General features: G+C 38.8%; 3 protein-coding genes across 3 annotated transcripts; 2 read left to right on the top strand and 1 right to left on the bottom strand.

The window, feature by feature from the left end:
* Positions 1 to 197: 197 nt before the first annotated feature.
* On the bottom strand, positions 198 to 4,489 carry smndc1 (survival motor neuron domain containing 1). Its single transcript, XM_022197768.2, has 6 exons — positions 4,326 to 4,489; positions 3,863 to 3,982; positions 3,157 to 3,299; positions 2,213 to 2,374; positions 1,029 to 1,182; positions 198 to 821 (listed from the first exon to the last, which is right to left on the bottom strand). The coding sequence occupies exons 2-6, from the start codon at positions 3,980 to 3,982 to the stop codon at positions 684 to 686; spliced, it is 717 nt and encodes a 238-aa protein (XP_022053460.1). The 5' UTR covers positions 4,326 to 4,489; the 3' UTR covers positions 198 to 683.
* Positions 4,490 to 7,357: 2,868 nt separating this feature from the next.
* On the top strand, positions 7,358 to 14,411 carry LOC110953648 (alpha-2A adrenergic receptor-like). The gene has a single exon (XM_022197765.2). The coding sequence runs from the start codon at positions 8,227 to 8,229 to the stop codon at positions 9,409 to 9,411; it is 1,185 nt and encodes a 394-aa protein (XP_022053457.1). The 5' UTR covers positions 7,358 to 8,226; the 3' UTR covers positions 9,412 to 14,411.
* A 3,936-nt stretch (positions 14,412 to 18,347) lies between these two features.
* bnip4 (BCL2 interacting protein 4) lies at positions 18,348 to 22,524 on the top strand. Its single transcript, XM_022197764.2, has 6 exons — positions 18,348 to 18,514; positions 18,886 to 19,051; positions 19,141 to 19,201; positions 20,602 to 20,708; positions 21,054 to 21,203; positions 21,903 to 22,524. The coding sequence occupies exons 1-6, from the start codon at positions 18,472 to 18,474 to the stop codon at positions 21,943 to 21,945; spliced, it is 570 nt and encodes a 189-aa protein (XP_022053456.1). The 5' UTR covers positions 18,348 to 18,471; the 3' UTR covers positions 21,946 to 22,524.
* The last annotated feature ends 45 nt before the right edge of the window (positions 22,525 to 22,569 follow it).

Genomic DNA, 22,569 nt, shown 5'->3' with positions numbered 1-22,569 from the left:
GTTTGTTTAAAGAAAATATAAGTATCACATATCAATCAATCAGGTTCGTAGTAAAAACTGAGCAGCCAACACCCTGACTCAACAAGATGAGCACCTCTCCCAAATAAAACAAAAAGTCTTTAGTGCCACCTACAGGACCCAGCAGAGCCTAAATGGAAACACATTGCAAAAACAGTGCAATGAGGTGGAAACAAATCTTTAAAAACTGAAAACAAAACAATGTTTATTTCACTGTTATATACAGAAAATTGAAATGTAAATGCAGCCATTTCAAATAAGCATCATTGTTTATGTTCAAGCTTCCCTACAATGGGACAGCATTTAAAGTCTAGCCTCACACCAAATCTAGAAGTGTATGTTTGTACACATCTTAGCAGGCATTTGGCCTCAGTGGAGCCTGGGGACAAACAGCACACTACGGCTTTTCTAAAACACCACTTCCTGTTCTTACATAACAAGTGACCTCGTTCCAGTGCAGGGCAAATCCCTTTCTATGTGGATTTTTTGTTGTTGTTGTACCTACATAATATATAAGAAAACTACAACAATATTTCAAACACTGGTGCGCAAGCAATTACTTTCAAGGCTTTCTTTAGTGGAGAAACTTAAATCATGTATAAACACAATGGAAAGCACCGATACACCTAGTATACAGTGGATTATTATATACAGAATATATTAGGTCATTGCGGCATTAGATGTCTGACATTGTATTTGGACGTGTCATTATACTGGGTCATCGGTTTGTCTGCAATCCCACATGTTCCTACCCCCACTTTTCCATTTACACTTTCTGGAGATGCAAATATGCTCCTCTTTACCTAAAAAAACAAACAAAAAAAACAGAAATGCCACAATTAGTGGATACAAATATATAACGATTTACTAGCAGATAACTTCTACTGCACCTTATTTGACTGCATCTTTTCATCTATCCACTGTAATACAGAATATTTTGGTCTAGTGTGGGTCGATGCACCACAGGTGTCAGAGAACTAAGCTCAGATAAATTCAGAAAGACAACTCACCTGTCCTTTCTTGTTCTTTGAGTAGGCTTTGTTGTTGAACTGTTGCCACTTTGACTTTTGCTCCTCCCTCTCCTGCTCCAACTCCTTCATCCTCTGTACCTTCTTCTGAGCTTTTTTCTTCTTATACTCTCTCTGCTCTGCTATCTGCTCTTTCCTAAAAAGGCAAACACAGGAGAACATATAAATCCTCCCCATGATGTACAGGTACAATGGCACACAGGTTAAAACAAAAAAAGAAATGATAACATTTCCGAACCCAACATAGAGTATACCTCAAAGAAATACACTGCATTTATAGATGAAAATTAAAACAATATATGTGCATCTGTAGTACTCTGCAAGCTGAACTATTTTACAATATGTATGAAGTTACTTAGTTCACTTAGGACACCTTAAATAGTAAACTCAAAACCTTATATTATAGAGAAAACTTGTACATGAAAAACATTGTTTAACAAGTTCACATACAAAAAAGGTCTAATTCACCAGTATGGGCACAGAAATGATCTGTGTAGAAAATCTAAATCTTTAAATCCACCAACTACCAAAAGAAGTCAGAAGAGGCACTACTGAAAGCTATATGCATTATTTTCCATTTTCAAGCCAAAGTTCATGTTGGTTAATCTTTTTTATTTGATGTTTCTAAAATCCCCATCATGTTTCCCCAAATTCAGACACAAACCAAACTGAACAACCAGTTGTTGAAATAATTCACAAAATGAAGATGGCACACCAGCGTTTTCACTGAATACTACTTAACTCACTATTGCTAATTTCCAATCATTCGTACACAAGTTAAAAAGAAGCTCATCACCATTTTACTGAGCAATGCCTACATGAGACAAAATGAGTGACCAATTAAAAAAAAAACGTGTGGCACAAAATCAACAGAAATGAACATATGTTGATGTTAAACAAGCGTGGGAAGTCAACCAAACTATTTACCCGGCAGGTCTCTAACTGACAATATAAATAACTTTTGTCAGTTGTTCAGTTTATCATCGATTTAATAAGAAAAACAGACTCTTAATACACTTTTTTTACACAATTGTTTTTATTTGCACAAATAAACAGAATTCCTGTGAGAACCTGCAGTTGAATCACATTATTTTCTTTGAGTTGTCAATAAATTAAAAATTAAGTCTGTTCCAGTAAGTGACAAGTAACAAAAAAATTGTTCATACCTTGATTTTGGCTTCATGCTCCCATCCTCATCAGAGCGTTTCCCCTCCTCTACTGCTTTGAGGTTCTGGAGAGGAATCACTTCAGCATTCCCATATTCAATGAAGGTAACGGCTGCAGTGCTGTTCTCTCGGTCTATCTCCTCAATCTCAGCCTCATACACCCTGTCAAGAAATCACGTCTGTAAGCAGGTGAGTATGCGCCAAAGACTGAAGCTCTACTGAATAAGCAAAGCTTAATCCTATTATATAATATAGCATAACAGACAAAAGATAAGTGCATCTGCGATACATGTGATGGCATGATACTGTGGTAGCATTTTCTAAGCTTCTATTTTACCCAAGCAACATAAATTTTTCATAAACTGATTCTTTCCCGCCCCCCAAGATTTAAAACATGCATGGAGGCTGTTTGGGCAAAAGCATTGAGGGGAGAAAAAACATGCTGCTTGTTCAGTGCTTGTAAAGAAACACATCCTTCCAAGAGCATCTCTGTGGCACAGTTGGCCAGGGTAACAACAAAATGTTCATGCCAAAGGATTTCACCAAATCCAGCTCCAAGACAGTTATTCACCAGAGAGTTACTAATAATTAACCAAGTTCAGTGGTAAAGACTATAGATTACAAACAGAATGCACCTAATTCAAGTGGTCTAACTTGGAGAAATTTCCCAGTGGGTGAATTTCTTTACTCTGTCAAAAATTGGCTTTGGCCCAAACAACAAAACACAGTAATGTTCTTATTATATTAGGCAGAATTGATTTGACAGAGGCTTTTGTGCAAGGCAATGTATAATATTAAGCACCTAAAGTGAACAACTGACATGACTGGAGAAAAAGAATTAATAAAAGCCCTACTGTGCTTCAGATGATGGACTCAAATTGTAGAGCTACATAGGCATGCGGTTGCATGCAACAGTTTCATTTGAAGAGACTTGTGACACTCACTGTCCATCCTGACTCCATACAGCCATACACCGGTCTCCCACTTTCCAGCCATGCTTCTGGGGAACTATGTCTGAGCCACTGGTATTGGAAGTACCATCAGCAGGTTGGGAGGTCAGGAGGTCTTTTGTCAGATCAATGACTTCCTGCAAAGGAAACACAATCAACAGTGGGTCAGATGATCATCGGGACCGTCGGCAATTTCCCCCAAGAAATCTAGTCGACTAAAGTTATAGCTATAAGAGAAAGGACTATGTTTCAGCATCACTGTTCAAACATGTGGCAGCTTGTCATAAAATCAAGCACAACAAAGAGCCCTGTTAAGAAACTCAACACATAAGGGTTAGTCATTTAAACACGTCTGCTAGACTTTGAGGAAATTAAGATTGCATTAAAGAAAATATTGGCTTATGCAAGTGGATGTTTTATCTTAATACATTTTTCCATAAAAATCAATCTTATAGAAAAAAAGTAAATTATGGCAGTACTGAAATGCCACAAGGGTTGGATTCTTGTAAGCAAATAAATACCTGTATGTGAAACATCTTAAGTTGCAAAACTTGACATTCAATATCAAAAACTAGAATTCAAACCAAATCAACACAGAGTCGTAGTTTTTAGCGTAATACACTGAACCCTTTAACTTTGCTTCCGTACGAATAATCTGTCACTTAGATGTATTGTGTTTGGTTTGCACAGACACACAAACCTGTAAGTCTTTCTGTAGTTTAAGAAGGTCTTCATTGTCTGGGTCGGTAGACAAGGCAACTTCCACTTGCTGCAGCTGGGCTTTGTAGCTGCTCAACTGTTTCACCAATTCCTCCGACATCTGTGCGTTGACAAACAGAAAAAAAGGCTAGTTAAATTAGCATCGTGCTCGACAAAGTCAGAGGTAAAATTAGGGCACTAGATTATGTTAGCGACAACCCAACCGCATAAATATCTGGTGTAGACAGCATTAAACGCAAAATGAGTGAGATACGACTCATGGAAAATACAACAAAAAAGACGTACTTTGCGTCAACCATAACACTCAAATTAGCATGACGCTAAAGCGGTTAGCAAGATCCTTCGGCCCTACCGTCGACGTAAATGTAACGTTCAATGGCTAATGCTAGCTAGAAGCGGCAAAGGCGAACCGTAAATAACAGGGCATTAGTATGGGATTTTACCTTTGAATTAATGTTATTGGCCGATCGATATAGCAAGCATCCAAATCCAAACTCACTAATTTTCCAAAACGACTGCTTAAAAGAAAGAACAACAATACGCTGCTCTTGATCCCGTATGCGAAGAGCTACCGGAAGCCCGTGGAAGACTTTCTCGCGATAACACGACAGACGAGCTCAAGCCAGCAGCGCCCCCACTGGCCCACAGTGATACGTTCAGGCTGCGGTTCACTTCCTCTCATGCAGCCTACATTATGTACTACTGAATAGGCTGAATAACTGAGACTGCTTGCAGCCCAGCTACAGTCATGGGAAAAATTACTAGACCACCCTAGTTTTCTTCAATTTCTTGTTCATTTTAACGCCTGGTGCAACTAGAGGTACATTTGTTTGGACAAATATGATGATAACAAAAATAGCTCATAAGAGTTTAATTAAAGAGCTGATATCTAGCCATTTTCCTTGGTTTCCTTGATCATAACAAAAATCACTTAAGTTGTTGCATAAATAACTCTGGCATTGTGCTGGCAAAAAGAGTGCTTTTAGGCATTCTGTGTTTTCTTTTCTGTCCATTTTAGCCACATGATACACACAGGAGTTGGTACTTGATTGCATAACCATTGTTTCTGATGACTGCAGCCATGTATCTTGGCATGCTCTCCACCAGTTCCTATTGCACAAATTTGCTTTGTTTTAGGGCTTGTGGTTCTCCTTTTTGTGTTTTATGATTTTCCACTGGTTTTCAATTGGATTTAGATCTGGTGATTGAGCAGGCCAAGGCATGGTTCCAGTGTTCTGGTTCTCCATCCAGGCTTTAACTGATCTTGCCGTGTGGCAAGGCGCATTGTCTTGTTGGAAAATCCAGTCATTCAAAGAGTTTTCCAGCTGATGAAAGAAGACTGTTTTCAAGAGTAGCCCTCTAATGAACTTAGTTCATTCACCCTTCGCACAATTGCATTTGCCCTGTTCCACCCATACTGAAACAACCCCAGATGGTCATTGATCCACCCCCATGTTTTACTGTAGGGGCAAACAGTCTGGTTTGTAGGCTTCTCCAGGCTTCCTCCAAAAAAGTAAGTTCACTGGAGTGGGCATCAACTGAAAATTGGATTCATCACTGAAGAGAACCTTAGTCCAATCATCAACAGTCCAATCCTTGTGATCCCCAGCAAAGAGTAACCGGGCTTTCCTCAGCCTTTCATTGATGAAGGGCTTCTTCCATGCCTAGTGTGACTTTAGACCAGCTTCAAGAAGCCGGTTTCCAACTGTCCTTGCCGAACAAGTCACATTTCTCGTAAGTGCCCTCTCATTTTTGAGGTCCCTGGAGGTCTGACGACGATTCCTGACACAGGAACAGATAAGTGACAGTCATCTTGTGAGTAGACAGACGTTTCCTGCCGCAACCAGCTAGCAGTTTGGTAGCACTATGTTCGGCTTGTTTTTTTCTTGGTGTAATGAACGGCTGTCTTGGAAATCTTCAGTTTGTTCTCTACCTGTCTCTCACTCGTTCCAGCAGTGCCAAGATGGCTGCCTTTGTGGCTTCACAGAATTCTTTTGTTTTAGGCATTATGTGAGAGCTGACAACTTCTGAGTTGTGCTACAGCTTGAATGTCAGCAGGAAACCACTCTAGGTCTTTGCATGTGTCATGCTCCTTATGACATGAAATGTCCTCTTATATGCCCTGGGAATACAATTAAGTATTATGGAATCAGCTGTATTTTTTGCTGTGTTCATTGTATTCCTCAGGTAATATACCTTTAGTGGTACCAGGCATGGAAAGGAACAAGAAATTGAAGAAAAGAAGGTTGGGCTAATACATTTCTCTATGACTGTATATGGTTACAAGTATGTTCACTTTATATTAAGGGGTCACAAGAAAAAAAGATTGGGAACTGCCATCATACCCTTGCTGGATAAAGAGAAGGTATCCATCCATCCATTTTCTATACACCGCTTCATCCTCACTAGGGTCGCGGGGGGTGCTGGAGCCTATCCCAGCTGACTCGGGCGACAGCAGGGGACATCCTGGACAGGTCACCAGTCTGTCGCAGGGCTACATATACAGACAATCACACTCACATTCATACCTACAGCAATTTAGAGTAACCAATTAACCTTTGCATATTTTTGGACTGTGGGAGGAAGCCGGAGTGCCTGGAGAAAACCCACGCATGCACAGGGAGAACATGCAAATTCCATGCAGAAAGATCCCAGGCCCACCCTGGGATTTGAACCAGGGATCTTCTTACTGCAAGGCGAAAGTGCTAACCACTACTCCACTCTGCAGCCCGAGAAGGTGTCCATTTTAAAATAATATTATACTGCAATAAAGTTGTAATCCATAACACCAGACAGATTGGATCTACTAAAAAAGTCAGATATTAGAACAGAATGTGGCATTAAGGAGTTCTATTACAGTATGTGTGCTGAGAAGTAGGCAAAATTATATAATAATGTTCAAGTTGCTAAAAAAAAAAGCAAAAATAAAAAAAGATTGATCCCCATGATAAATCAAATGATTAGGAATTTAGCCTCCTTTCTACTAAGCTTATTTTTGGTTGTTTCATCAAATGCATCGTTATTATGTGAGTATGACGTGCTCTTTTCTATTACATTTTAGGTTGTAGGAATGTTGGGTAAGGGGATATAGTAAAATGTTTTTTTTTAATTCAAAACAATTGAACGACAGCTGATGCAAGCTGGTCAGCATGTTTGTGACTATAAATAAAGTAGAGAATAAACAGATGATAAAACAATACAATAAAACAGTAGAAAACACTAGTGCTCAACAGAAAAAGCCATTTAACAGTTTTTCCTTTTAACTTATGTTCTCACAAGTATCACATTAGTGATACTACATGCAAAAACATTTAATAAGAAGCTAAATCTTGCTTAAAAAGTCATATATTTACACCTTTTCCACTGTAAAAGAAACTCAGAAAATACAAAATCCTAGCTGATCATTTCTATCACATACACAAAATGTCTCAGCTTGTTCATTTCTACCGCAACACCAAGTAAAGTAAACACTGGTTTAACTGAAATTTTAATTCTTGCCAATGTGCTGTACTGGCTGTCCTCTTGTATTATTTGTGACTGATTGTAAGTAACTCCCCTCTTCTAACCAATATCATTTCAAGCTATTTTTCCCTCAAGATGTATCTGAACATTTGTTCATGAAATAGACCTGCAGAACATACTGAGTGTACCCTTATTCCATTGTAATTTAATAGACTACAGATATTACTTCTATAAATCAACAATATTATTGATGTCATAATCAGCTAATGGTTCTCAGTGTCTAGGAGCAACACCAGATCTCTTTTAAATCTCCAGTTAGCTGAACCCCGCCCATTCCTGTTCTCACTGAAGTGGAGCCAGCATCACAGATCCTCAGCGTCAGATCAAGCCCATATAAAAGACGAACACCACTTCAGCCACAGCAGATGAAAAGACTTGCCTGAGCCAGCACTGACTGCAATATAACTCTGTTTCATGAAATGTCTTCCAGGGGATTTAACTGCAAGTTTCTGTTCTTAAAGGTTGGTGAATGAAGAATTATTTTTGAAAGAATATATCTCTTTTTAAAACTATCTGATGTGAGAATCTGGGAATAAATCAAAGTTTCTTTTACTTCTGTCTTTATATTTTTGTCTTTTTGATACTTTTTTTTTTTTTTTTGCATTTTTTGTGCTTTGCTGGTCTCTGTTTTCTCACTGACAAAGAGGAAAGACGCCCAGATTTCTTTCAACAAGCTCTTCCATTGAACAAAATGAAAAGACTCAATCCTCTGATGCCGTGTTCTTGAATGGATGCAATTAATAGACTGCTGGCAAGCACAGCTTCCAAACCTCCTGACAGAGCGCTGTTCAGACAATATCATCGGCATCACAGCTCGTCCTGATGGGCTATCTTAACTTAACCAGCGAAAATGAGACTTTACCTGGCAGGCATCCGTACAATGTGCAGACCTCCGTACCTCTGACCATCCTGGTGGGAATCCTCATCCTGCTAACTGTGTTTGGCAATGTCATGGTAGTAATTGCTGTGATCACGAGCCGAGCCTTGAGAGCACCCCAGAACTTGTTTTTAGTCTCTCTGGCTTGTGCAGACATCCTGGTTGCAACCTTAGTGATGCCATTCTCTTTAGCGAATGAGCTGATGGGTTACTGGTACTTTGGTAAAGTGTGGTGTGAAATCTACCTGGCTTTGGATGTGCTCTTCTGCACCTCATCCATCGTTCACCTGTGTGCAATAAGCCTGGACAGATACTGGTCTGTCACTCAAGCGATTGAGTACAACCTGAGAAGGACGCCACGCAGGATTAAATGCACAATCTGCCTGGTTTGGGTGCTGGCAGCCATCATTTCATTCCCTCCACTTATCACGATGAAAAAGAAAGAGGGAAGCCCTGAATGTGACATTAACAGGGAGAAATGGTACATTATCTTCTCCAGCACTGCCTCCTTCTTTGCTCCCTGTTTCATTATGATTATGGTGTACGTTAGAATCTACCAGATTGCCAAGAGAAGAACGAGAGCCCCTCCAGGAGAAAGGCAGCAAGAAAATGGCAACTCAGACGACGCAAAGATTGGTTCGGACCCCCTGGAGAGAAAAGACGGAGAGGGAAAAGTGGGGGACGGCAACGAGGTCAATGGGTTAGACGTGGAGGACGAACCTTCCTCGTCTGATGGGAATGAAACCATCCTGTGTTCCCTGAAGAAAAAGAAGGGAATAAGAACAACTAAAGTGACTCAGGTGAATCCTGGGGAAACCTCTCCAAAGCCAGAGGCGCAGCCCTGCGTGAAAATGAGCAGGTGGAAGGGACGGCAGCACAGAGAGCGGCGCTTCACGTTCGTTCTGGCTGTGGTCATGGGAGTGTTTGTTCTCTGCTGGTTTCCCTTTTTTTTCACATATACGCTCACTGCTGTATGCGACAGCTGCAATCCAGGGACGCTGTTCAAAATCTTCTTCTGGTTTGGTTACTGCAATAGCTCACTAAACCCGGTCATATACACTATATTCAATAATGATTTCAGGAAGTCTTTCAAAAAAATCCTCTGTCAAAGGGAGAAAGGAGGTTTGTAAATAATACTTTTATATATGCACGTCAAACACAAAAGCCTTGTCATTCATCTAAATGAAGGCTTCTGTCGTTGTAAATATGATAGGAAATAGCTATCAGAAGCTATTTACTGAAAAAAGTCAACTGTTGCATAATTTAGTAACATTTTGTTGTCAGTAAATGGTTGTTTTGCTATATCACAATAATAGTCGTACAAAAAAAGCTACATTGAGGCAATCTGTGATTTCAGACTGTGACAATGTATAATTGTGACAACATAGAGGGCACATTTTTGTACATATCTGTGTTTGTTTAGTGGCAGTATTTAAACTTGCCAGTCTGAATGCATGTGATAATCATGCTGGTAATATGGCAGCAAATGTTAAGACCATATTATAGCATTTAAACTGTCATGGCTGCATCAGATAATGAAAACGTTTACTCATTTTTATTGTGTTGTAACTTACAATGTTGTAAATCCACTAAAATGTCAAGAGTTTGTAAATAGGAATGGCAAATAATTTCATTGTGCCTGAAAACTGAGTGATGTGCTCAGAACAGCAATTATTCAGGAAGCGAAATGAAATGCCAAAATGATGCACACTACTTCAAAAATCTGTCTCTGATGATACTTTTTTTTTTTTAAATGTACGATATTTATCTATCCGTACAGTGGAGCAAACAACAGCAAACTGTACCCAAAAAGATGCTATCCCCAGACCACCAACTATCTCATTCTCTCATAACAAGCACAAGAGCAAGACAATTATAGCAAAAGAAAATTATGCCCTGGAGGTGCGGGTGGCACAACAATATCTAATGCAGTTTATCATGAATTATATCCCTTCATATCAGGATATCATTAAATCCTTCCCTGGAGTCAAACAGAAGTCCTGCAGTGATAGAATTATGAGGAGCTGCTGCAAATTACACTGTGAGGTTAATATCCACACGTGCTTATCAATGCGTTGTGTTCCTAGTCTTGATCTGTTGTCAGGAGTCCCCGTCTCTTGTTTCCTTTCTAGCACACTTTTCACAGCTCTACAGCCTTTTCTTATATCTGCTTTTTGCTGTAATTACACTTCTCAAGCCAGTATCAGTCTGTGAACCTGAAATAAAAGAACGCGCCATCTGTAATTGCTTTAACTTAGCAAACATTTCCACCACTCACCTCTCAAATATACTAGTGCAGTCAATAACAAAGCAATTCCCATGACTTGCTCTCTGGGATTCTGGTGTTTTGAGATTCCTGTGGTATACATGTTTGGGTTTGACTGTGTCTCCCAGTCTTATCATACTTAAAATACATCTTTTAACTAACCACAAATGGCAAACTACAGACCTGACCATTGCTGATCAGAGTTCCCACGGACAATCTGACAACAGAAATAGGGGGAAAAAAGCAGTATTGGAGGCTTATGCTAATGAGAATTTATGCAAGATAAATGGATTTCCATGAGGTTGTTTAATCATTGCGAGGAGATACAAAATGGCCCTGCTTTAACAGCACTTGTGAAAAAAAACTCAGATAATTACAGCTGTTGGAACATTTTAACAGAAGTAGCTGCTTGTTTGCATAATGAGCGAGCAGCATTATAGTGTTATAAAATATTTTCAAGAGAAATACTTCTACCTGGCCCCGATCCATTGCACACCAGCGTGTCTTGAGAGATTAAACTGCTGTGATTACCATCTGAATGCATCCTTTAATTAAAATGACAATTCTCCTGGATTCCATCGCTATGCTTGAGCAGCAGGACGCATAAATTACATTTTTTTAAGCACACGCTCACCAAGCAATAGAGAGATTAAATGTCAGAAAACGGCCATTACATTGCTGCCCCTCCTAAAAAAGAATAATGAAACAGTAGAAATTATAAATATGCATTAAGAGTTCACTTGGCGATATCTTATGATTAGTTGGTTAAATGCAAACCACAAAAATACTGACACTGAATTAATTAAATCTTACTGGAGGTTTCTAAGTCTTGTTCCACATCAGTGTGAATTATGATTGGTTACAAACAATAAACACTTGGTTACCCTTGCTAATCTTGGCGTGTGTGCATACTTGTCCACTTTTGCTGTCTGATGAGAAACTCATTTATTTCCCTCTCTGAAGGATCCGGAGCATCATAATTTATGATCGTGACAACACAACTTCTAAAACTATCCCTTCTAAGCTGCTTCTGGCAGGAGTTCCTCTAACTTTCACACAGCTCCCCAGTCAGTTTGTCTCATTTTATTCTAATTTCCCCCACCTACATGTCCGTGGGTTGCTTTTTAAAGCTGCTGGAAGGGGCCAGAGTACTTAGAGACTATTAAAGAACCAAAGAAAACAGCCTGCATCCCAGACAAACAGTGATTGCCACGCCAGGATTGCAGAGTCAGACAGAAGCATCAAGACCACACTAACAAGTTTAAATCGTAGCTGGTGATGAATAGAGTGTTTTTAATTGAATGTTGGGTCATTCATTATGGATAGAGCAGAATGCATCGTGCACGCTGGGGCATATAATACTTCCTCCCTCTTGAATTGATAAGGATGCAGGATAATCAAATTAGATTGTGAGGGATGTCAGCAGCAGAAGGATCCTGTTTAATTTGTCTCATCGTTGCTATTACTTTCTGTAATCTTTCTGCTCTGCACTGTGTCGACGCTGAAAATTTTAACCTCTATTCTGTTTAATGTAAATCATATTTCTAGTTGTCTGAGGAAGATAGCTGCATTTTTGCAAGTCAAATATTTTTTTTTAATGACCAAGGATAAAAAATGCAAATAAGGACCTTTTCTAAATGACTTGATGGTCCAATGTTTTCTGCCTGCAAAGCCTGGACCAATTATAGGCCGCTTAAGAGAAAGGCCCCAGGGAAAAGAGCACCTCACTGGGAATTAAGTGAGCCAAAGAGCACGGATGGTGTGGAATTCACTAAATATTTCAAGTGTATCAACAAATTGAGGCTCTTTTTTGGGGGGACGGCTCATATCGTCTTCACTCATTCATGCTTTAATTTGCCTTTTTGTTTGCAGATGCAACAGAAAACTACTATTAAATTATTCATCATATTCAGTTACCAGGACTGTATTTCTCTGCTGATAGTACATTTATCACTTATACACAGATTTAACTGGTTGTGCTGTATGAATAAAAATATAAAAGATATCCTTCCAATACAAAGTAGTTATTAGAATATCATAAAATGTTTGCATCACTTATTGGCATCTTGATTTGAGATGCATAATTCTTCATCTAATGGTTCCACAACAATTTTATTAAGTGAATGTAAATTAGTTTTTCCACTTAAAGCAAACTGGGTGTAAAATCTTTTTTGGCAAGACTACTTCTGTCTGCCTTGTGTATTATTATTGGTCATTTTAAAGTGAACTTCTGACATTTTATTGTTAAAACAATAAAATGTGTTTGACAGGATACTCTGAACTCCTTTGACCTTTTGTAGCGACCGGGGCTTTTGGGAGAGAGAGAAGAAGAGAGAGGGGAAATTGGTTGAAAAGGTTAAAGAGTTGTATTGTTACGAAAAAATCCTGAAATTTGGGTCTTACTCATTTGCCAGATCCATGACCTTAAAAACCTGTCAAAATACATTAAAAATATGTATTAGACTTGTAGTTTGGAAACAAGTTGGATTCTTTTTTTCATTGCCTCTAAAAGTGGAGTTTCTCTGCCCACTGTGAAAATACTACCATGCTTTCTATACTCTGCCGTGAATCCTCAATGATACCAATTAAGCTGTGGCAAATCTGCTGCAGACACCATAAGTCTTCCTTAGCCATCCTGTCATGTCTGTACTATTGATCGTATCCAGTTCCAGTCTGGCCTTCTCTCCCCTTCATGCACACTTTATCTGTCCTCAGCAGCCAGCTGTTGTGGACAACAATGCGTCCCTCAACGTGCTGCCAGCTATCAAACACACCTGCACACAGACGGAACAAGCTGTACGCTGACGTCTCTGTAGGCTCTGACATGTACTGCAAAGGTGTCTGTTTTACCTCATTTTGAAAGGCTCGCAGACAACAAGACAAACTATGGTCACAGAATCATAAATCACAATATCTGATTATTGGAAGTGAAAACACGACATGACTGCATTATGCAGACAGCATGGAATCCATACCTCAGGTTTATTACTAGCAGTCAAAATAATTATAATGCTTGTTTGCAAAGACCCTCTGAATAATTGCAAATGAGGCATGAAGGAAAGATATTACCTATTAATTTCAACAATTAAAGGGCAGTGTAAAGCACACTAAAATGTTGCATTAACTTCATACATGATTTTGATAATGCTGTACCTTAAATATTATTCTAAAATGGTCATTTTAATTAGAATGTTATTGGTATAGGTGTATTTGTAGTAACAAATGAATTAAATGTCTTTTGTGTTCCAATTTTGTGGGATATTTAATAGTTTATTCCTGTTAATTTATGCATAGGAGCAGATGGTAAAGTAGTACTGCTGGGAACACTACTATGAAGAGTAGTAACTGAAACGTGTTGAAATAATAAAAATTAAAACATTTCAATGTCAATCAATGTGTGTATCCAGATGAGCATGATGTGTTGTTACCTGAGCGCCGCTTGTGGCATTTTTCCAGGCCATTTGCATCGACGGATTGCTATTGTGTTGTTCCGTTGTGCGTTTATTTGCTTTGAGAGATTTCCATCTAACACTGGAAATGTTATGACTTTGGATACATTATGTCCGTCTTTATAGTTCCTGAAAAGACAAATAGTAAGTGCAGCAAAGTATGTTTGGTATTTTGTTTTGGTTGTTATTGAGGATGTTGCTTAAAACATTGGTTTGATGAGCTGGCTAATTCGTGACAACTTCATAAATGCTGGAAATTTATTTTTCAATTTCTGTGAAAAGGTTGATGACGACATGTTCATGAAAATAGATAAGTTAAAGATAAGCTGAATGTTTTTCCCTGTTGCTAACATCAGTGTGTAACATGAAAACATTGTCAGAGCTATGATGTGTAACATTAAAATGTTTAAAAACAGCTGTGGTAATGTAACTGTGTACTTACAGTATTCCAAATCTTTATGACAATCTCCTAACTCAGAGAAGTTCACAATTTTATTCAACAAAATTGAATTTAATTCAATTCAATTTTATTCAATAAAACCAACACTGAATATGTCAGAGAGAGCGAAAGGGGGAAAAAAAGTAGGCAAACTAGCTAGCTAGCTAATACATTGCTTTTTCATTCATCTGTTTGTATTGCTCAGTGGTGGTAGTAATTAATTTTAGTTGTTTGACAACGGATAACCACGCTAGCAATACATCTCATGGCAAGTGGACAATCAACCTTACGTTAGATGATGTTACTTGCAATATTACATTAGAAAATTACAAAATACATGACTAAATGCAACGTGAATTAAGCTGTAAAGTGTTACTTTGTCACACAAGTTTTCATCAACAAATAGTGCTGAAGACAACAAACTCCACAATGTCATGCTGCTTCTCAACGTCATTAAACTGCATTCCTAGTTACAGTTTTGACTTACAGTGCCAGTCAATAGTGCTTCATTCAGATATTTGGCTGTAGCTATTTCCCAGGTTGCCACAAAAATGGCAGCCAGAAAGGCAGAATTTACTTATTCCTGATTGTCCGCTGTATTAGAGGTGTTTTAGGGTTTAACATGTAATATGTGTAAATCCGACAAAAGCAGAATGTTCCTGATGCATTCTGGGTGAAAGAGCGGCTATACCCGTGGCTAGCATTTGTGAATGAACAAGCTTTGCATTTTAGAATATTTTCTTAATAATAAACGTCCTCACTAGATTATTCTGTTCATGTTTGTGGTCACAAATTCGTCATCCGTAAATCTTAAGCTCAGATGTTAGTGATGTAAAGTGATGATTACAGAAGGCATCTGCTGAATGTGGACTTAATGTTTTTGCACTGCAGCTCTCATAGACTGAGTACAAAGTGATCTCACACCTGGTTTGTCTTGTCAAATATAGTGTTTGAGATCCTCCATGCAGTGTTTGTAGCACCAATGAGACATTCTCTATCTGAGAATGTCCATAACAAACACATTACCAAACCTGCTAAGTGTAAAGACTGAATGTAGTAACACTGATGTGATTTAGTTTCTTCTTGTATCACATTTTACCATGATTACTGACCTCTTACTCCACAGGTAATCCCAACATGTGGCTGATTACGAGAGCGCAGAGAATTACTTGTAGCTTGAATGCCGTGTCGTAGGTTGTGTTCCTCAGTTTTTGTGCCACTGGCTGATATTATTAACTCTTCAGCTGTAGATTTGTGGTACCATTTTGGTTTACACTTTCTTGGTCTGGCTGAATGGGAATGGGAATTTCTTCTGCCTGAAAGACAATACCTCTAATAATGGCAGATTATCTGTGGTGATTGGTGATAGACTTCCAGATGCTAATTTCTGGCTTAATTCAATGACCAGAAGGGGGACTTCCTTCCTTGGGGGTTTTGTCAGTTCTTAATTTGAACAGTTAGTTTCTCTCTATATATGTTAGATTTTTTCTTCTTAAGCAGCCATTTATGTGGTTACTGCTCTGCACAATGTAAAATGGAAATTCAATGCTTTTTGCTTCGGCAGTTGCTCATTGCTCTTGTGAGCTCATACATCAAGCGATGTAGAATTTTTATGTTTTCATTCATTTTTTTAATAACTGCATGCTATTCATCAGATTTCACGTTGAATTATAAATTAGGCTTTTGCTTACAGCGAGGATGCACACATGGAAAATAGCCTATTGTAACAATGGAGAGGCGTAACACTGTAGAGAGCATTCATTGTTGCACATATGCCATCTGGTGAGAGCATATTTGTAATATAAACTAGAATGTAGAGTGGAACAACATTCATAACCTTTAACAAAATTACTGCCAATATTGCCTCCATCATAAACGGAGACGGCGCTGCATACAAATCAAAACAAATTACATGAACTGACAATTTTGTTATTTGGAATATTACCCGTGAAAAATCTGTATGTCTTATGTTTTCATAAATGTGTATTTAGCTGGTATTGAATAAGATACATGTTTGCATTGTTGACTGAATCAACATTTCTAACATGCTGAACAGTGCCGAACATAAAACCCTCAAGTGGTTTGGTTATTAGAATGTATTGACTTTTGCTTCTCAAATATAGAATCATGTGTCTTCAAACCTGATGCTTCTGTTGTGTATGTTTGCTAATGTTTTGGCCGCTATCTAATATTTCCAGTTCCATGCAGCATGCTGTAGCACCGGATTGGATATTGTTAAGTTTTGTTCAGATTATTTGAGCTGACAATGCCATTATCTGTTTGCATGTCCTCTCTGAATGGCCCATCTGTCTGGTTTAATCAATGCCTGTCTTGTGAAATTACAGGTATTCCCAGGTGCAGTGTGACAAAGTATACATTTTCTCGATTTGTACAGTGAACAGAATTTAAAATTACTTTATGGCTTCATCAGTGTGCATCCACGCTGTACTGTCAAAGCATAAAGGACTCTTTAATAACGGTTTTCTCCTTTTTATGACAAGACAGACATATTGTTTACAACAAGTAGCTCACATAAACCAAATAGCAATAATGATAATAAAAAAACACCTTGCACAGCTATAGGGATTATTATTAGTAGTAGTATTTTATTTTGCAAAATTAATTTCTGGTAACTGACTTTTTTGGTCCTTTTTTCCAGACAAGTAATTTTTCTTTATTTTGGAATGATCTAGTGAGCACCACACATTTTGTGTCTGGAATAAGAACACATCCCCGAATAATATGCCCCCCTCGATTGTGGAAATAATTAAATTTTGCAAGAGCAATCAGTCATGCTAATCTCTGTGGCAAGAAAATGTAATTAAATTTTCTTGCCTCAAATTTGGATTTGCCTGTTTAAGAAATCGTGAGCGATTTCACCCTGTCAACATTGTTAGTCACTTGTGCGATTTTGAGCTTAAAGAGGTCAGTTTAAAACACAAAGGATTAACTGTAGATCGCTAGAGACTCTTAGACACTGATCAATACATTGCAGATGCATAAGGATGCTGCAAGAGTGCAGGAACTGCATTGATATGGGATATACACATGTGGCACAGTGGGATTCAGGTTTTGTTGTTATTCCATTTTCACACTATGTAAATCAACATGCAAGAAAATGTAGTTACTCATGGGCCACAGTGCAACAGAAGACAGATATTTAAGGACAATAAGCCCAACAAGCAATAGCAAATTAAGTGTGAGCACTCAAATTAGGAAAAACAACAAATACAGTTGTAAACAAGAATAGCACTCAAAGAGAGCCTTATCGTACAATATTAAAGTTGAACTTATCTTTTAAAATGTTGCTGGTAAATTCCATACACTGCAAAGCATTGTAAGGGACAAAAGGTTACTTATAGTCATTGCTATCCCTGTGGATGCAGCTCATTGGTATTGTTGGTGGGTTTAAGTTGGCCTGCATGCACTTAATGAGCCTTTCAGCCTGAGGGAAGAGGAAGTTGGAGAGCCAGGTTGGTAGTGGAGGACCTGGTGTCCTAGAAGGTGAAAAGATTCAAAGTTCAAATGTTAATATTGGCTATTTCAGACCAAATAACTGTATAATGGGTAGTTAAATAGCCAGAAGGGGGCTCAAATTTGTTCCACCATTGTTTTATGTACCCTGTATTTTGAAGCGGCAGGGAGATGAACTATGACTGCCATCTACAGACAGATATGTGAAATTGCTGTGGTAAATAAGGTCAAATCACAATGTACAACTATCTGTCACGAGCAAAATGATTTTTAATGTTGCTTTGGTCATATTTTAACTAAAATGAGTATTGGGCAATCATGTTTACTGATATTCGGCAGGCAGCGTGTGCGAGCATGCGCGCTCTTCAAGCTCGCAACCACGAGCTCAGCCTGCGTACCGTGCGTGCCCTCCTTTCTGAGCCAATCACCTTTCAGATAAACACCACGTTGCGTCATTGTTATTGTGCTAGTTGGAGCGCCAGCTGCTTACATACATTTCGCCACCATTTCGCTCACATTTAAGGCCCCTAAAGCTGTGAACCCGAAGAATTCTACCGCCGCAATGTCGCACCAAAAGGACGTTTCTTCTGACGAGAGTTTGCAAGGTAAAGAACTGACGACTAAACAGTTGGCAGCTAATTATTGTCGATGCTAGCGCTAGCCGTTAGTTTAAAAAATTAACACAAGGTAACTAACCTTAAATCACCTCCCCCCACGAGAAGGTAAACAGTGGAGGTATGTGGCTAACTAGCTAGCCTTAACCCTAATGCTACTACTTTAATTAATCGACATGCGGTTAGAAAAGTAGCGCAAAACACTGTCCTTGATAGTCAGTGAGGCTTATTTGCAAAATTGCAAAATCAAAATGCCTTCAGGCCAAAGGACAGTTCATACCAGTTCATTGTGCCTCTTTGTGTCCAGCCGCGTAGCAGTCCTAGGCCAGTAATTTCTCACTGGACTGCGTTCTTGATTTAAGGTTCCTGGGTTGAGCTGCATTTCAGTGGCTCTCAAAACACCAGCCACCATGGGAGCCAGGAGCACATCTCCACCTCCAGCCAGGAGGGCGACTTGGAGAAAATGCTGCTGGACGCTCAGCATGAGTCAGGCAGAAGTAGCTCCAGGGGAAGCTCTCAGTGCAACAGGTTTGTGACAAAAAAGGGGAAGAATAGTTTGTGTTTTGTCTCATATTTGCCATGCTATTCAAGTGAGCAAACTTTTCTCTTCACTGCAGCCCACTCAGAGCACAGACTCCCCTTCTTATGTGGAGAGGCTCAGAGGGAAACAGTTCACAGGTACATATGAAGACACACTGATATTTATAAAATAAATAAATAAATATAGTTTTTTCATAACAGATACTCCAGCATGTCACAACAGGAAAGGTGGTGTTTGATTAATGACTGCATACCTGTTAGGAGAGGTTCAGCTTCTGTGCAGGTCACATGTTCATAGGACACTCACTAGAAATGAGTCATCCAGGGCTCCAGACTAACTTTTTTCCGAGGAGCACAGTGGCCCCTAACTTAAAATTTTAGGAGCACAAGCAGAAAATTTAGGTGCGTACACCAAAATCAGCTTGCAAAGTAAATATTCACATTTCCTCTCATTTTCATTGTGTTACTGATAAATACTTGCACAATAAATGCAGAAACTATGTTTTCAATTCACAATTTATTGTGCTGCACTTGACACAACATAACAAGAGAAGCACTCAGAGAGCGCAGTACTCCGCCAAAGCTGCTCAGTTGATGTATAATTTCCGACGGACGAAATCTGTAATAAAAATGACCTTGTGCTGAGTACAGGCATGTGTTATGCATATGCATGTTATGTATTTATACCGAATCACGTGTAAATTACTCTTGTAAAGGTCTGTTGATCAGTTCATCAATTTTGGCAAGCCTTTGCTTTGCTGGTGTTACAAATAACCGTTACCTTCAGGCTTATATTTTGAAGGCGTATTTTTAATGCTATGGGCTTTTATTTTGTGACCATTTCAGCGGCACAGGAAGTGTTTCTCTGAGAAAAAGTTTCTTGACATGACAAAGACGAAAAGTCCGAAAATCCAAAGGGTTCCACTGTTGCTGTCGAGCAACGTAGAAGCAGCTAACTTAGAAGCAGCTAGCTGGAATGGGGACTAACTCTTACAGTGTTTTCTGAAGAAAGGAGGGAAGGACAGAAAGGTGAATTTGTGTATAAAATAAGGCTGAACGCAAATAAAGGCTTTGTGAAACATCAGGAGCTTCTCTGTCATTCGCCCCCCGCTCTCACACACATTGGCTCGCCTTCTTCTTTGGTGTTCGTCTCCTTTCTTCTTCTTTTGGAGTTAATGTTGGTTGGCAAACCAGCTCATTTGCGCATTACTGTCTACTGGGTTGAAGTGTGGAGCAGAAGTTTGTAAGCAACAAAAAATATTCAATAGTAATTACAAAAATCGGCAAATTTACTGGTCGCACATGTGCGAGTAGATGAAAAATTTACTCGCACTCCTCCAATTTTGGTCGCAAAATGTGACCATTTAGTCGCAGTCTGGAGCCCTAATGTTTGTTAAGCCACCTGTGTTTTTCCTGCTCTGACATGTCAACATGTCTGTTTATGAGATTTAACTGTAATGTTGTTTACAAGGATCAGTGACAGGCAAGTTAATGGTGTTTTCTGACAGCTTTTGATGCTCTATAATTACTGTTTTTAGTCTGATGAGGACTTCCAAGAAAGGAGAAGGGAAGTAGAGAACCTGATGAAGAAAAACGCCGATTGGATCTGGGACTGGTCTAGTCGACCTGAGAACAATCCACCAAAGTATGTGGCTCTTGCTTGTTTAGTCATTTTAGTGGAGTTATCGTTGTTGTTTTAAATTTTAAGACAAAATGTGCAACTATATGATTAGATTGCTAATGAGTGATGATGATGTAGCAGTGCAATTTGAAACCACAGTACATGGATGATAGAAATAACAGGAATAGGAAATTGTTAACTTTGTTGTGCTAATCACTATTAGCCTGATGGTATTTATTTTATGTCATGGTTTATAATTGTAGAATAGGATAATGTCTGTGTGAGTAAAAGTGTCAGGATGGCATTAACCTGGTGCTCACTGATTTTAATGGATTCAGAACAATGAAAAATTAATGTGCTTCTCTGTAGGGAGTTCCTGCTGAAGTACCCTAAGCGCTCGACCTCCCTCAGCATCAGGAACACCAGTGTCATGAAGAAGGGAGGCGTTCTGTCTGCTGACTTTCTGAAGATTTTCCTTCCCTCATTAATCATTTCTCACATACTTGCCATCGGCTTGGGGTAAGCAGCATTTTTACATCTCTAACTCTGGCAACGTTGCAGTATCTGAAAAACACTTAATAGGAAAGTCTTGAAGCAGTTGCAGCAGGATCAGGACAAATGTTTTGTATAATTAAATGACCATAAAGGAGAATATAGACCTGTATATGTACATCGTAGAATCACTACGGATGGAAATAAACCTTTAATCGTAGTAACACAGCATGAAAAATGCAGTAGTTGTCCCGTTTGTTGACATTTGTGGTTTAGTATAAATAAACCTTAAGCTTACTTTTATAATTCTCAAAAACTTGCTGAAGAGAACAGTATTATCACAACAAAACACAAGAAAATGTGTGAAAATGGCAGCCTGTAATGCTTTCTATTGTCTGGTGTCTCAGATTTAATTGGTAAAGGATCAAAGTAAACCAGTGCGTTCAGGGTGTTGCATTTAACCCTGAGAGTATACAAGTGACTCATTTTATTCCGATGTGTCTCAACGAATTTGTATTAACTTGCTTTAACAGGAATTTCTGCTTAGTACAAGTAGCCATATTTTTGTCAAGCACTGGTCTGTTTCAGTGAGGCTACGTTTAAAATAGTATTATTTCCCTTGTTTTTCCAAGTGACAAAGCTAATCTGTGTATTTTTATGTCTTCCTGGAGAATGACAACAGATTTAGCATCATCTTGTCTTACATGGTTGTCTTCTGACTTCCAGAATCTTTATCGGGAAGCGCCTCACCCCTCATAACATCTACTAGATAGGATGGTGGTGTGTTGCGACCTCTTCACCTTCATACAAACATCTCGGCATGCCTTAAAATGGGACCCTCGGAAGATCAAGGGAAACGTGGCCATGTGATATGGTCCAATTTTGATTGTCCTCACCAGCGTGGAGAGTTCAGGATCTGTCATTGCTGTACACCTCTGAACACAGCACTGACCAGTCCATGGCTCCTTGCTGTTGTCCTGGAGATGACTGTTTTTGCTGCTTTCTGCTCCTTAAATCTGCACGTTAGGGAACTGAATATTATTGTATGTTACTGCCTTTTTATTTTTGTGATTGAATTGAAATCACGTTTGATTTAAAAATATCGTACTGTTGCAGGTTTTTTTTTTTTTTAAGATCAGCAGTGGATCAATAGTTTTGACTTAACTATTTTTTTTAAATTTTGTTTATCCAAAGCATTATTAACCTAACGTTTAAGTGATTTCGCCTCTTACTGATTGCTCAGTTGTGCATTAGTAAATTGTGACTGTAATGAAAATCAACTGTTTGCTTATTAAGCACAGATATGGTCCATTTGTTCATCCTACACTAAATAAAAGTTGGAAGTGTATACATGGCCTCAGTGGATTTACAAATTACAGTAAATACGTAGAAA

This window comes from Acanthochromis polyacanthus, chromosome 15, assembly GCF_021347895.1.
Source record: "Acanthochromis polyacanthus isolate Apoly-LR-REF ecotype Palm Island chromosome 15, KAUST_Apoly_ChrSc, whole genome shotgun sequence".
NCBI lineage: Eukaryota > Metazoa > Chordata > Actinopteri > Pomacentridae > Acanthochromis > Acanthochromis polyacanthus.
The sequence above is the reverse complement of the archived record's forward strand: the minus strand, read 5'-3'. Positions and strand labels throughout refer to the sequence as shown.

What these genes read in the sequence shown, in the direction of transcription:
- smndc1 (XM_022197768.2), bottom strand. Translation starts at nt 3,982, where the DNA reads ATGTCGGAGGAATTGGTGAAACAGTTGAGCAGCTACAAAGCCCAGCTG. An exon ending in GTATGGAGTCAGGATGGACA is followed by an intron (nt 2,375 to 3,156) that starts GTGAGTGTCACA and finishes ATTTCTTGACAG; the next exon opens with GGTGTATGAGGCTGAGATTG. An exon ending in AGCATGAAGCCAAAATCAAG is followed by an intron (nt 1,183 to 2,212) that starts GTATGAACAATT and finishes TTGCCTTTTTAG; the next exon opens with GAAAGAGCAGATAGCAGAGC.
- LOC110953648 (XM_022197765.2), top strand. Translation starts at nt 8,227, where the DNA reads ATGGGCTATCTTAACTTAACCAGCGAAAATGAGACTTTACCTGGCAGG.
- bnip4 (XM_022197764.2), top strand. Translation starts at nt 18,472, where the DNA reads ATGTCGCACCAAAAGGACGTTTCTTCTGACGAGAGTTTGCAAG. An exon ending in CAGAGGGAAACAGTTCACAG is followed by an intron (nt 19,202 to 20,601) that starts GTACATATGAAG and finishes TACTGTTTTTAG; the next exon opens with TCTGATGAGGACTTCCAAGA. An exon ending in ATACTTGCCATCGGCTTGGG is followed by an intron (nt 21,204 to 21,902) that starts GTAAGCAGCATT and finishes TCTGACTTCCAG; the next exon opens with AATCTTTATCGGGAAGCGCC.